At 41.3% G+C, this 15,306-nt stretch overlaps 1 protein-coding gene across 6 annotated transcripts in view; it reads right to left on the minus strand.

Annotated features, from left to right (window-relative positions):
- Positions 1 to 9,311: 9,311 nt before the first annotated feature.
- The window catches only part of STON2 (stonin 2), a 67,162-nt gene continuing 61,167 nt past the window's right edge, over positions 9,312 to 15,306 (minus strand). For 3 of the 6 annotated variants that reach the window (XM_083612111.1, XM_083612112.1, XM_083612113.1), the window contains 2 exons: positions 14,154 to 14,356; positions 9,312 to 12,780 (listed from right to left, as the gene is read on the minus strand). In XM_083612111.1, the coding sequence (XP_083468237.1) occupies positions 12,697 to 12,780; positions 14,154 to 14,356 (287 nt within the window). In that variant the 3' untranslated portion in view covers positions 9,312 to 12,696. Of the gene's footprint in view, positions 13,595 to 14,034; positions 14,357 to 15,306 lie in introns of all 6 variants that reach the window. The other 3 variants (XR_014547735.1, XR_014547737.1, XR_014547736.1) reach the window with 2 other exon arrangements.

Below are 15,306 nucleotides of genomic sequence, written 5' to 3' on the forward strand. Positions count from 1 at the left end.
TATACACAGCTGCAAATGGTTCTCGTAAATGCAAAGCAAGTTTCAAGTCACGGCTTTCTGAAAGGTTGCTGGCACAAACTGACTTCAGTTGATTGTGCTGTGTGCCTATATATATTTCTAAAGTACTGTTTCTGGAGTTTCACAAATTATGTGCAGGTTTTGCAGATACTTCTGGTTTCACATTTGCTGAAGCATGCAGATACACACAGAAAGCTAACCACCGGCTGACAGTATGTGATATGCTTTAGTTGTGCTCATACACGCTTACAGTCAATTTGTAAATGTTCCCTTTAGCCTCATGCATCTCCTTAAAGGATTCCCACAGAAATTCCCACCTTTTTGAATACAAGGGGCAATAAATAGGCTGAATGAAGACACTGGATGCTGAGCCATTGGCTTCTCAGGTCTATTTGTTCTCTGAGTGAAAAAAGCTAAACCAGGACTGCACCACTCAGAACATTATCAGGGCCAGTTTTACATTTTAATTAACATTAATTAATGTTCAATTAACATTTTTTGAAGAGGAACCCTAGAGGAAGACTCTAACATAGGCCAGTGAATACAGAGCAAACTCAGTGGGTGTGGAATGGTGGCTGACTGTTAGGTGTAAAAATAATTATGTATAACCAGGAAAGGGGAAATGGAACTGAGTATCCTGGAACAGGAACATTTCACACTGCAATGTTCTGTTGCAGGTTCACTTGTTCCAAATTCCATTTTGCCACACATAGAATCATAGAATTGTAGAGTTGGAAGGGACAACTCCCTGCAGTGCAGGAATCTTTTGCCCAACATGGGGTTCAAACCCACAACTCTGAGATTAAGAGTCTTATGCTCTACCAACGGAGCTATCCCAAACATGATGAGAAGAGTACACTACTTGGAAGTCTTCCATCGCCTTAACAGTTTTATTTTTAGTTCTCTAACCCAAATCAGTATTTCGGTAGTGTCAGCAGAAGAAATAGACAAACTGTTTCAGATGGCCCTGATCATAATGATATCTCGGGGCTGCCCCTCCCCTTACTGTTTGTTTCTCTATCCACAGGCCCATGGGTTGTATTCACCTAACTTTCCATTAAAATGAGTGGATCTAAATTTGTCATGGCCATGAATTTCAATGGGTCTATTCTGAGAATGAGGTTGTATTCACCTATCTCCATTACACCCATTATGTTACAGCCGTAGCATTCCCTCTGCAAAATTATCTGTCTATAACCCCATCCTTCATATGTCCTCCACTTTCTAAGGAACTGCCACTAGAGTCCCTGTTGTATCCTGAAGGAAAGGTTATGAACACCTGTTATTTTCTAGAGTTGAATGCTTTCATGATCTTGGGGTATATGTGTAAATAGATAAAACTACCCATCCATTCATCCATAGTTTTCAGGCGAAACAGTTCCTAGAGTGGTTTGCTTAAGATTTTTAAAAATAGGCATTCCCTTCATTTAATCCAAAAGATATGCCACAAATGGGAGGGGAGGGATGAGGCAGGAACAGTAAAACACGGAAACCTGGGATTCAGTCCTTATGATGTAAATCTAACCGTCTGGAATCATAACTGTTCAAAGAGAGAGGAGTCAAATGGATCTGGTTTTTCAGTAGAGCCAAAGAAATGACCCAGCTCCCTTTCCTTCTGCTGCAGCCTGATGGAATGACTGCTGCCAGGTGACCCCTGTCATTCAAGTGATTACCTACATGTATATCTTTACTGGGTGGTCCTGGTAACAAAAGTAAGCCCAAATCATCTACCCCGACTACAAATAGATCCCTGGACTTTTATCTTGTAGCAAACTCTGATTGTTGGCATTCATCATCATCATCATCATCATCATCATCATCATCATCATATTAATAATTGTACCCTGCCCATCTGACTGGGTTGCCCCAGGCACTCTGTGTGGCTTCCAGCATACAGTATATAAAAACATAGTGAAACATTAAACCTTAAAAAAGCTTCCCTATACAGGGCTGCCTTCAGCAACTGTTCCTCATCTGTTCTTCTGTCATCACTCAAGCCCCAGGCAGCATGTAACCATCTGCATATGTAAGCTGGGCTTGCACTGGCTTGGTGGAACATTTTATTTGGCTAGCTGCCAGAGAGAAATACCAGGAGGTTATCACCTCCCAAGAAAAGGTTCTGAAAGTGCAAGTCATAGTGAAGGAAGCCTCTTAGGAACATAGGGAGGTGCCTTACCCTGAATTAGACCACAGGCCCATCTAAGCCTCGTATTTTTGACACTGGCTGGCAGCAGCTCTCCAAGGTTCTTGTTACTGTTGGTGTAGCTCATGGCTGGGAAATCTGTGGCCTGTCAAATAGTGACCATAATTAGAGAATTGCTGATAGTAAAATCTCCCTTTTTGCCTTTCTTTGGCATAGAGTGGAACTCATGGAGCCTTCATGCAGCCCATCCCTTATCGGTGGTTTCTTCCAGGTCTGTAATGGTAACATTAGGAGAGGGGATGGCAAGGTTTACCGAACCTGGGCCGGTTTACTCCAGCAGAGATCCCTCCGTGGGCCAGACCGCGCACATCAGTGCGTGCACCCGTGATTTCTGGTATCTGCATCTGCACAGACACAATTTCTGGCATCTGCGTCTGCGCAGACACGATTTCTGGCGCCACGGAAGTGAGTCCTTGCGCCTCACTGCGCCAGTTTAGGGCAGCACATGGGGACTTGCCGAGCAGGTGGCTCGGTTCGGGGGCAGCTCGTGGGCCGGTTAAACGACCCCCATGGACCACTTGTGGCCCATGGGCCTTAGGTTGCCTATCCCTGCATTAGGAAGTCTAAACCTCATGGGAGCTGTGAACTGCTTGGTAGGTGTGGAGTCCTTTCAATCTAAATGTTGCTCTCCTTCCCAGCAGTGGTGGAGCTGGCTGCATGGGCGCCTGGAACGGTGGCCATGCCGTGCACCCGGGGGGGGGGCGATCCTCCGTGTGTGGCTGCAGCGGTGCTGGTGTGATCCGCCATGTGGCAGGGCGAGTCCCCTGTGGTGTGCCTTTTTGTCACACCCCCCAGAGATTGTACCTGAGGCGAACCGCCCCCACCACACACTCCTTCCTATGCCCCTGCGTCCCAGTTGGCCATTATGAGGGTGTACCTGAACAATTGGCTCTGTGATGTTTTGTTTGGTGTAATTAATTTTTATTTCCTTTTTTCTGTTTCCAGTGAAAATAAATAAGCATCAATGCAATTGACTGACTGCCTTTCTCTTTTGTGGAGTGTGCTGCTGATATAAGAAGTGTTAAAAATGTAACATTTTAAACTGCAGCACAAAATATATAGAAACTTGTACAGTCTAATGTTGCTGGTTGTTACTGTTATTGTTGTTGTTGTTGTTGTTAAATTTATATCCTGTACTTCTTCTCCAAGGAGCTGAGGGCTGCAAACCCCCAAAAGCCAAAACAATATAATTGGAAGCCACTACATACCTTCAAAGCTAATAACGTTGCCAGGAACAGTATCTTTCAGCCATCAAATGCCTGAGCATGGGCATAGCTGGGGGGGCAGCCTCCCCCCCCCCCCCGATCAAGTAAAGCAATAGAAATACTTAACTAACTATAATGAATTAGACAAATATACTGCACCAAGAAGGGCATTCTGCAAATGGAACTGCCACCAATAAGGCCCTGTCACAGGGCCTTCACAACAACAGAGCCTCCCTTCGTCTGTGGATCATAGGTTTATGGAACTGAATTTATCTCTTCCTTTCAATGTTGTCAAAAACATTTTAAGTGCTGGTGCTCTAAATACTGTAGTCCTGTTATTGTATTCATGGATGTTTCATTTGTTTCTGAACTGTGACAGAAGTACCCGACCTGTATGGTTAACATTTGAACCTCAGCTTTTTCCTAAAAAAAAACCACTACATAAGTTCCAAAAAGAGAACTGCGTGCTACACTGCAAAGTAGCATCTAATCTGGTTCTTAGATATTGGCTTCTTGAAAAATGTGGTGCAACTTTCAACATTGAGAAACGACATGGTTGTTGTCGCAATACATACTGGATTTCTTTATGCAATAATAGTGATGGGTGGAGGGTTTATACATACAGTGGAGGTTCCCTTTAGTTTAGATCCCAATGAAAATTTGGTAGATCCTCTGACTGATTATCAATCTGCTGTTCTTGAATGTGGTATTCATTGAATTTTGTGGATATCTGGATTATTTGACAGTGTATGAAACTAACTAGAAATTTTCATAGGGACATTTTGTGACCGTATAATGTAGGTGCTTTTTTATATATAAAAAAGCCATTGCACATCAGATCATTTTATATTAAAAACATTGTTCCAGTTTTGTACCTCACTTTAATGAGTACCGTTGGTTATTGTCTCTGTTTTTCATCCATGAGTTTTCCAGTAATAGCATCAGACCACAAGGTGGCGAAAATGTCCCTCACAAAAAAAAATAAATGGGGCTTTTAAAATTCACATTGCAGCATCTGTTCATTTTGGAATGAGCCAAAAAAATGCTCAAGTGAAGTGATTATTACATTTACATTTCAAACTTCTTATGATTTTTGTGAACAGAAATGTTCTAGCAACAGTGAATCTGTAGTTCTCCACTCACTAGCCCCCCACAATTATACACCAGCAGGGAAACCAGAGGCTTTTCTCTTGGGTATAGTCGGCCATTTGGTGCCAAAGAAGGACAGAACTTTTTTTATGTATGCTACAACGGCAGCAAGAATACTTATAGCAAAGCACTGGAAGACTCAAGATTTACCCACTCTGGAAGAATGGCAGATGAAGTTGATTGACTGTATGGGACTGGCAGAAATGACCGGCAGAATCCGCAACCAGGGAGAAAAGTCAGCAGAAGAAGATTGGAAGAAATTTAAGGAATATCTACAGAAATATTATAAAATTAATGAACTTTGAAAAGATGTTGGTTTGAACTTTGACGGTCTCTAGCTGTTATGATAAAGATAATGGGGATTATAATTGTTTTTGTTATCAAATTTTAAAAAGTTGAGTGGAAAATAAGGTGATATTCTAAAAGGAATGTTAAGAGATTAGGATTTGCTGAATTAACAAATTGAACTAGAGAACAAGAAGGGGAGGTATGAGGAAGTCAAAGAAACATGTGATTGAAAAACTGTTATTGAAACTGAATTGTTTTTAATATTTTTCTTTTTCTTTTTCTTTTTGTGTTTATATAAAATTGGAAAATTTAATAAATATTCATTAAAAAAAAAATTATACACCAGCAGGGATGGCTTGTGGGGGGGAGATTTTAACTCTTGCTCCCCTATGGAAGTGTATTATTGGGGCACTATTAATTCTTGGGCCCCTCTTCTTTTTAAGAAAAGAACCATGTGGAGTTGCAGGGTGAATGTAAGAACCTTATACAGACCATTGGGTCAGTGTTATCTACATTGATTGGCGGTGCCAAATGTGCTCACCAATACTAGAGCATATTGTAGTATTTTAATTTTTTTCATCTCACAAGTAGAAGTGAAATTGACAAGCATATTTGCTTTGTATACATGATGTAATAAATCCTGTCTTTAGGCACCCGGCAAAAACATCCCTCTTCTCCCAGGCCTTTGGCTAATTAAGCAATCTCTGGTCTTTTAAACTGTGAGGACATTATTGTTTTTATTTATTACTATGTTATGCATTTTTCTGTTTTTATATTGTTAATTGTCCTGTGATCCTCGGATGAAGGAGGAGACATCTGGTTGGAAGATGGACCATTGGGCCAATGATCTAGCAAAACCCTTAGGTCTTATGAGATCCAAAACAGATCTACCAAAAATGGAAAAGAAATGCCTGCAGTGTTGATCCATTGGTGTATTTTAGTACAGAGCAGATGTGAGGAACCTTTGGCTCTCCTGGGATCAGGTGTTAAACAGGGTTGTGTTATTACCCCAACTCTATTTATTATTTTCATTGCCATGATCCTACACATTGTTGAAGGGAAACTCCCCACCAGAGTAGAAATCATATATCGAACAGATGGAAAGCTCTTTATTCTGAGTAGGCTGAAGGAAAGAGTAAGGTTACCGTAACTTCCGTCACAGAGCTTCACTATGCTGATGACAGCGTAGTGTGTGCACGCTCAGAGGATGACCTCCAAACCATCCTAAATACCTTCACAGAAGCTTACAAAAAGTTTGGTCTAACATCCAAAACACCAAAGTGCTGCACCAACAAGCACAAAACGACCCCTCTGCAGCACCACAAATCCAATTAAATGGTGTAACATTGGAAAATGTCAATCACTTCTCCTACCTGGGCAGTTATCTTTCCATAAGGGCTGACATTGATGCCAAAATCCAGTACTGCCTGAGCTCTGCGAGTGCAGCTTTCTCCCAATTGAAGTGCAAAGTGTTTGAGGACCATGACATTCGCAGGGAAACCAAAATGTTTGTTTACAAAGCTATTGTAATAGCAGCCTTACTATATGCTTGTGAAGCATGAACCACCTATAAACACAATCTCTAATTTCTCAAAAGATTCCATCAACGGTGTCTCTGAAAAATTGTACATATCACTTGGGAAGACAGGCAAACTAATGCCAGTGTACTAGAAGAAGCAAAGATCACCAGCGTCAAAGCAATGATTCTTCAACATCAACTTCATTGGACTGGTCATGTGCAGATGCCTGATTATCGTCTTCCAAAGCATCTACTCTATTTCCAACTTAAAAATGGAAGGTGTAATGCTGGTGGTCAACAAAAGACATTAAAAGACTCTCTTAAGGAAAATCTTTTAAAAATGGAGTATAAACACTGACAATTGGGAAACACTGGCCTGCAAGTGCTCCAATTGGAGTACAAAGGTGTCATGGGCTTTGAAGATGCTTGAACTCAGGACGAAACATGCTTTCAGAGGAACGTGTGGCAGACCCTCACCATGATCAACTCCTACCCAGAAACCTATGTCTCCACTGTGTAAGGACGTGTGGATCCAGAATTGGCCTCCACAGTCACTTACAGACTCACTGTTAAGACCGTGTTCTTGAAAGACAATCTTACTCGACTACAAGTGATCACCAAAGAAGACTTGGTATAAGAAAGACTCCTCAGGCACCCACTGTCTTTGGGGTCTCATTTTAGGTGCAAAGTCATCCGATACATGTGCTAATAAAGGGATGTGCTTTTCCATGTAGGATGGCTAACCTGCTGTTCTGGATGAGGAAGGTGCCACCTTAGCAGCTCTTGCATAAGACTGTAGAGCAAAACTTTGAGAGCAACTAATGTGCAGCCTTGTTTTAAGCATGGACTTGTTTGTACATAGTTCAGTGTGGGCAGGGTAACCTCTAATCTGAGTTGCCACATCCATATGTGCAGTAGTTGTATACAAATACAGCCCACAGACACCCGGTTAGTTGCATCACATTAGAGTTATTGCAGCATGCTGCCCGTTTTCATTTTTTATTTGACCATGTCCAGCATAATGATTATACCAGGCCTTGTTTAAGTGAGGTGTCATTGCTCAAGCCTGCTTGCAAACCCTACCCTGTAATATCATATGTGTGGGGCAGACTGCTCAAGGGTTGGGAAAATGCACTCTGCATACACTCCGAAGCATTTTCCTTTAGATGCAGAGGCTGAAGTTGAGAACATGGTGACTTACAAGATAAGTCCTACTGAATTATCCCCAGCTACGTGCAATTAGGATTACAGTCTTAGAATGTCAGCTTTGAGCCAGAAAGGCGCAGATCCAAATCTTAACTCACCTACGTGTTTGAAAGGATTGATACAAGTGGAGACTGTTTCCCTCTAGAGGGAGCTTTTGAAACTGTTACAGGAGTGTAACTGGGGAATCTCCAGCTGCAAGATAAGAAATTGTGAGAACCAGAGATTGACCTTGGACCATTTTAAAATGTTGACAGGAGAAGCCATAGTGACTGTATTATGCAAGATAAGCTATTCGCTGGAACAGCTTCATAAGAAGACGGATGACATGGCTTTTAAAATTGACAACTTGGGACAAAAAGTGATTAATATGAGACAAAAAGTGAGCACCAACACAGAAATAATTCAGGACTTGGTACAGGAATCTACTTCGGCAGGACAAATTGTGGAGGAGAAGGAGAAAGCTGTTGTTGTTGAACCTAAAGTAATACAAGCGGGATCCTCAGTCTTACAGAAGAAAATTGAGGACTACAAGTTGAGGCCTTTAATGATCGAATCTAGAAAAAGTCAGATTCTGAGGATCGGATCCCGGCCTGGACTGAAGAAGGAAAGTAGGAAAGATCCCTCTATGCAGGGATTAACTGACTTCTGGGACATGGACTTGGGTCTGGAGGAGATTGAAATTCTGGGGGCCTTTGGATTTGGAGGAATCTTGAAACATGTCCTGAAACACTTTATGGATCTTAGCTTCAACTATGGAAATTTGGCTGACCTGTCCAGAAGGAATAAAAGTATTGTTAGGTTGGAGTCTTCCCGAGATCTGCTCTTTAGCATTAAAGAATATGAAGAAGACCTGCAGAAGGGACCTGGAAAAGAGTTAAGAGCCTCGGACATAAGATCTCCAGGTTGATGGACTATATGGAATTGACGGAAAGGACTGGCAGAATCCGAAACCAGGGAGAGGAGATGGTGGAAGAAGATTGGAAAATTTAAAGTTTATATATAGAAATACTGTAAAATTAATGAGTGATAGAAAAATGGTGGAATGAAATTTTATGGCCTTAGCAGAAATGTTATAAGGAGTTAAGCATATATAAGTATTTTGGTCTTAATGGAAAATAAGGTTAAAAATATGTTGAGATATTTATAATATGATAGAAAATAGAGAAAGATGGAAAGGATTTGCTGAAACAATTAATAGAAGTGGAATACAAAAAGGGAGGTGAGAGGAGGTCGAGTAAACAAGGGAATGAAAGATAGAGTATGGAAAAGGTGTGATGTATGTTTTTAAAATTGGTTTTGTTTTGTTTAGGGTTAGGGTTAGGGTTAGGATTTTGTTTAGTTTAGTTTAGTTTAATGTGTTTAGGTTGTGTTTTGTATTGTTTATATATTGTATTGTATTGTATTGCTTTTTTTCTCCTTTGTTTTTTCTCTCTTGTCTTCTTTCCTTTTCCTTTTTTTGTAATCTTTAAAAGTAATAAATATTATTTAAAAAACAAAAACAAATCTTAACTCACCTATGAATTCAATAAACAGCACTCTCACCCTCAGCCCCCTTCCCTATTCACACTGTGTATGACGTATAATACTATAAATGACAGTATTAGTAATATATTCATAGGCCACAGGGATGGGCTTTGGTTCGAAAGAAGTTTTAATGCTTATGCACTATGAATGTTGATCTGTAGGTAGAATGCCAACACAAATAAATTGACTTCAATAAAGGTAGCATTTCGTTTGCTTTTATTCAACAGTTCCTCCCACAATGAAACTCAAAAGAACATTTCTCAGAGAAGTTTGTTTTTTTTTTGGGGGGGGGACAACAAAATGTCTAAAGTATCAACCAGTGTGTAGACTCTCTCATAGTACAACATCAAAAGGTAGAAACCTGTTACAAAATATGTAAAAAAACCCAACCCACTCAATCACAATAGTGCAAGAGGTCATGAACAATCCGTCTGGATGGAGGCAGCAAAGAGCAGACTGAAAGCAACACAACGCCCTTTTTATAGCAAAGAGACACAGTTTCTTTCCACAATAAATTAGCAGGGTATTCTGTCAGTCCTTGCACAGCTGACAATACCGCAGACGAAGGACTAAAGCCAAATGGTATTATATGCTATGTAACTTTTCGGAACAGTGGGCAGGATATTGGCAAGTCAATTGAAGGCAAATCTACCAAACGCAGATATAATCAGCCATCTGTCATGCTCACTTGTGAGGACATAAACATCAATGATGTGTCCCAGCCTCTTCTGCTCAGGACTATAGACTATAGCCTTGTCTCTTGTTCATTCTCCATTCAAGAAGGTGCTTCTGGGTCTTATACTACCCAGCTTTGAATTTACACCTGCTAACCATCACAAATGGCCTTGTAAGCCTAAGGGCTGTAGTGCATTCTACATAATGACATCTCCTGAATGGAACTGGATGCACGGGACATGTTGAATTCGAAGCTTTAGGGTGTGAATGGAAATCTGGGCACAATTCACAAGATACTGATTGTTATCTTTAGAAACCTAATACATTGGGACTCCAAACATCTAAGAGATAGCTTCACCCTTATCCATCCTGCTCTGCCCAATTTCTTTCTTTAAGATCAGCTGACTTTGTTCTTACATCTCTAAGATCCGCTGTACATGTTCTTATATGTACCTGATGCATTTGTAGCATATTTAGGACATAAGAGCCTGCTGATCTTAGCCCAGGATCCTAGTCTCACAGTGGACACCCAGATGCCTGAGCAAAACCCATGCAGGACACACAGAGAAGTATTTTCAGAGACTGCTATGAAGCAGCAAGGTCCAAGCTTTAGCATCCTCTGGCGGATCAGCTTTTAAGTGGGTCTAGTTCACATATGTTCATTTGATTACTTTATACCTGATGACTGCCACCTTCATATGGAAGTGGACTCCACTGCAAAGCTTTTGCTCAGAATCTAGTTAGGGGCTATATAAATGAGGATTCTCATCCACCACCAGGTGCTGTAGATGTGATTCCTCTCCATGATTGAGCTGTGCATAATACGTTCCTCTTCAACAAACAGTAATCTTACCTATCACCTGTTGGGAAGGAAAAGGAAGAAGGCTGGATTTAGTAGCTCTCTGTTTCTACCTCCCCTCCAAAGGGACGATAGGCATGTCCACTGCATTTTAAAAACAGCTCCGCATGTATAGATCTGGGTCTTGGCTATTAACTTACAGGTGATATGAAATGAAAATTCTCTCTGTGATGCCCATCAGAACACAAAAGACATCCTTTCATTACTCTCAGCCAGTAATGAAAATGCATGTATAAACCAGACTTAGGGCGTAAGTGAAGGGCAGCATGGCAGTGTTTCTTTGGATTTGTATCTTCTCAGGGTTTGGGGCTTTCCATCATGTTGTTTTGAATGTTCTTAGAATTCACTTCTGCACAGGGGTGAAACTTAAAGGACTGGAGAGGACCAGAGTGATGTCTGGTGATTGACAGCTGGACAACAGTACCCACCTGCCAAAGTAGCCTGCTGGGGTGGGGGGAAACTCAGGATTCCCCACCTCTAATCTAGATAAAATTAGTTGTTTGTACTACAGCATCACATGTCCATGCCAATACACTATCCTCCATTTTGCCCATTGTGAAGCATGTTGACAAGGTTTGACCTTGAGCTCTTTTGGAATTATTGGGTTGTTGTTGTTTTAAGGTGCATGTGCACAGGTACAGAGATACCTGTTCACATTTTCACAATGTAAAAAGGTGGTGGAGGAGTGATTGAGAGGGATAAAACTCTCCCACATGGCATATATTCTGTTAAGCTCCACCCACAGGTGGAATAGCAATGAATATTGTGGGTGAAAAAAGAGGGATGGTTGTATATTTGTGTACCAGTTGTCGCACACACAACAAATGGATCTGAATGACCCAACTGCATGATAATACCTCTGTGCTGAAGTCCCGTGCTGCTTTCCAACTCCATTTACCACCTGACCCTTGAACATTCTGCTCAGGTATATCCAGACATTTTCAAGATTATCTTTACAGTCATGTGGGGTGGAAACTTGGACTTTGTTAATTTTTGCACTTGTGTGAGACTATTGTAGACAGAGAATTCAAAGAGTACTGACAACACTGACTGCTATGCCATTATGCCAGTACATTATAAAGTCAGAATATCACACACAACTGTGGCACTCCAGTCTTTCTAAAATAAGATGTAGGTTTTGGGACAGAACATGAAAGCAGCATTGTCAACATCTACAAAAAAAATAAACACAGCACCTCCTTTCCCTATCCCTATCAAGAATATAAATTGTCATCTGTCAGAGAAGTAACCAGTCCACCCAACCATTCACTTGACCATTAATTTAAATGAAATTATTTCCTTCCAGTATCCTCCCAGTCAAGCCTGATCAAATATTATCCTAGTCCCCTCTACTGGCAGCTATAACTATGTCAAGTCTAAAGAATAATCCTGGCCCCGCTGTCAGTCTAAGTGAATAAAGGAAGCTTTCTGGCCACCAAAATCCAAGGAAATGTGCAATTTTTAAATGTTTTGCCTTGGAGATGATAAGAAGGTCAATCCACTTGTCCTTCACCCAGTGGAATTCCCAGTGGTTCCATCTACACTTGTGGAGAAGAAAACCTGTTAAAATGTTTCACTAAGTGTCATGCACATGACAGAAAACCCAAGGGATGCTGTGGTGCATCTCTCATTCCTTCCTCCCCCTCAGTGCTTCTGCAGAGTACCTGGAAGAGCTCTTTTGAGGACTGAATTGCAAGAGTTCAGGTAATGTCAAGCACACAGTAGGGGGAGAAAGACTGTCAATAAGACTAGAGTTACACCTTTTGAGTTGAAAAAAAATATACCATTATATCACTGTAAGATTAGTGTCAGAGACGAAGGCAGGCTTGAATCAGTTGTAAGCCTATATACTATATGCTTAGTGTGCTTCTACCAAAGCCACCAGTTGGCTGTAAACAAATCCCAAAATAGGTTCCTCTCTAAGAGGATAAGGAAACCCTACGGCGCTCCAGATTCTTTCCGGCTTTTCCTACAGCAGGAGCAACATGCTGTTCCCTCTTCTTCAAGGCCTGTTGATTCTTCTGTTCCAACTGCAGATGAACCTTTCTTTTCACTGCACAGCACAGTCCTTGGGGTTATCAGTGTGTTCTTCCATCACATCTGGATTCAAGTTCTTCTTCTGCTCTATCTCCACCTGATAAGGAAGAGGAAGTTGGGAGTTGTGGGAAAAGAACAGTAAAATTTCTACATCAGCCAATGGCAACCTGCTCTGAAGCAGGGATGGGGAACCTGGGCCCTCCACCAGCTATTGTTGGACTTCAGTACCCAAAAGCCTCAATCAGCATAGGCAATGGTCAGTGACAATGGAAGCTGTAGTCGAGAAACTTCTGAAGGCCGTCAAGTTCTCCATCTCTGCTCTACAGTGAAGACAGTGGACATATACCCTTCTACACATGAGACTCTCATCTGCAAAAGTGGAACAGATTCCAATCATAGCAACCCCATCAACCCTCATTGTTGTTGGCAAAATTGCAGTGGGTGAGGAGATTAGCATGGAATCAGTCTCATAATGTTCCATTTGATGGGAAGAACCCTCAAGCCTGCTGGATTGAAATCAGACAATGAAGGAGCTCAAGGAGGTAGGGACTTAGTACAGTAATCCCAGCCTTCCTTCTGCAACACCCACATCACTGTTCTTATAGCAAAAATGGGAGGAGTATCTGATGTATTTTTCCTCTCCCTCTGCCAGGTTTATGAACATATAAAGGTGTCTTCAACAGAGTTAGATCATTGGCTCCATCTAGCTCAGTGTTGTTTACTCTCAGGGGATCGCAACAGTTTCAGGCAAGAGATCTTTCTGAGCCCTACCATCAGATATCTAGAGTTGCCAAGGACTGAATCTGGGGCCTTTTCCATTAAAGGCATATAATCTACCACTGAGTTACAAAGCCTACTGTAGTTCTACTTCGAAATTTATGGTAGAAGACTTATATGACAACATGGAGAATCTAGTTATAATAATAATAATAATAATAATAATAATAATAATAATAATAATAATAATAATAATAATAATTTATTATTTATACCCCGTCCATCTGGCTGGGTTTCCCAGCCACTCTGGGCGGCTTCCAAAAGAATATTAAAATACTGTGATACACCAAACATTAAAAGCTTCCCTAAACAGGGCTGCCTTCAGATGTCTTCTAAAAGTCTGGTAGTTGTTGTTCTCTTTGAGATCTGGTGGGAGGGCGTTCCACAGGGAGGGCGCCACTACCGAGAAGGCCCTCTGCCTGGTTCCCTGTAACTTGGCTTCTCGCAGTGAGGGAACCGCCAGAAGGCCCTCGGTGCTGGACCTCAGTGTCCGGGTAGAACGATGGGGGTGGAGACGCTCCTTCAGGTATACTGGACCGAGGCCGTTTAGGGCTTTAAAGGTCAGCACCAACACTTTGAATTGTTCACTGCAGTTCGTGATCCCGATAGACATACTATAAAATAGTTTCATTTGCAAACAAACAAACTAACCCCAATTCACTTACTCCCTGGAAGAAAGCTGCTCGTTCGTACCTTGTAACTGTAATGTGCTGAATAGTTGACCCACTTCCTGACATCTGTCTTGCCTTCCACAGAGATGGACCGGATGGTGGCTTTGGATGCTGAAGTGGTTGGCATGTCAAACTCCACATCCACATAGCGGACAAAGTTAGAAGGCACTTCCCGGTCTGAGCCAAGCTCCAGGTGGCAGAAGAAACAGTGTGGGTGACCAGAAGCTACAAAAGGGCAAAAGAGCATGGAAATTAAAAACTTTTTCTTTGAAATCAAACCTTCAGAAGGCTTAAAAGCAGAACAAAACAGGAAAGCCAGCTTAATTAATTAGATGGTTATGAGTCAGAATGCTGTTATCATGTCATTATTGAAAAACGAGAATCAAACTACTGGGGTTTCAGTATGATGTGAGGTTTCAGTATGATGTTACAACATATTCTAGAAGAGTATTTAAGAACCTCTTGTAAAAGTAACTGAATGACTCTTCCATGCTTTACATCAGTCTGTTGATAAAACTGTTACAATAGATACTGGAAGGAATCTGGACAAACTCTCAACTAATATTAGCTGATGGAATCATTTGGATCATACTAAGACATACAATATTATACTGTTTAAAGCTCTAAATCAGTAATGGGCATGCCCACGCCCCTCTAATAAAAGAAAGACCCCACACGTTTAAAGACAAGTGTGAGCCTTCTAACTGTCCAATCCATATAACACTATTAAAGCTCGAAGTCCTATTGAAATCAAGGGGGCTTAGGCAATATTTCAAAGAGAATTAAAACATTTATTTGGGGATGGGCTAGTTCCCACTGGCAGTATTTCTTGAGTCAAGTGCTGTGTTTTCTTGTTTTGGAAATCTAGGGAACAGGAGCTTTGGCATACACTTCACCATAATGTAGGGATGGGGGGGGACCCACTTGTTCACCAAAAAACACCACCGGGAGACAGATTTTCAGTGGAAGTGGCAGAAGGGAGCCTGCTAATTTTTTCTCCCATTTGCTCTTCTGCTGTAACTCAATTCCCAGTTGCTTTTCTCCTCTGAAGCTGCAAATAAATGCCTGCCTTTGTAAATCACCCCTTTCATTGATACTTTTCAGGAAATAGTCAATTAGAAGATTCTTAGATGTGTAATTTATTGAACAAAACGTTGGACTCAGTGTTTGCCAGC

This window comes from Podarcis filfolensis (genome assembly GCF_964270895.1).
Source record: "Podarcis filfolensis genome assembly, chromosome: 1".
In the NCBI taxonomy this organism is placed as follows: domain Eukaryota; kingdom Metazoa; phylum Chordata; class Lepidosauria; order Squamata; family Lacertidae; genus Podarcis; species Podarcis filfolensis.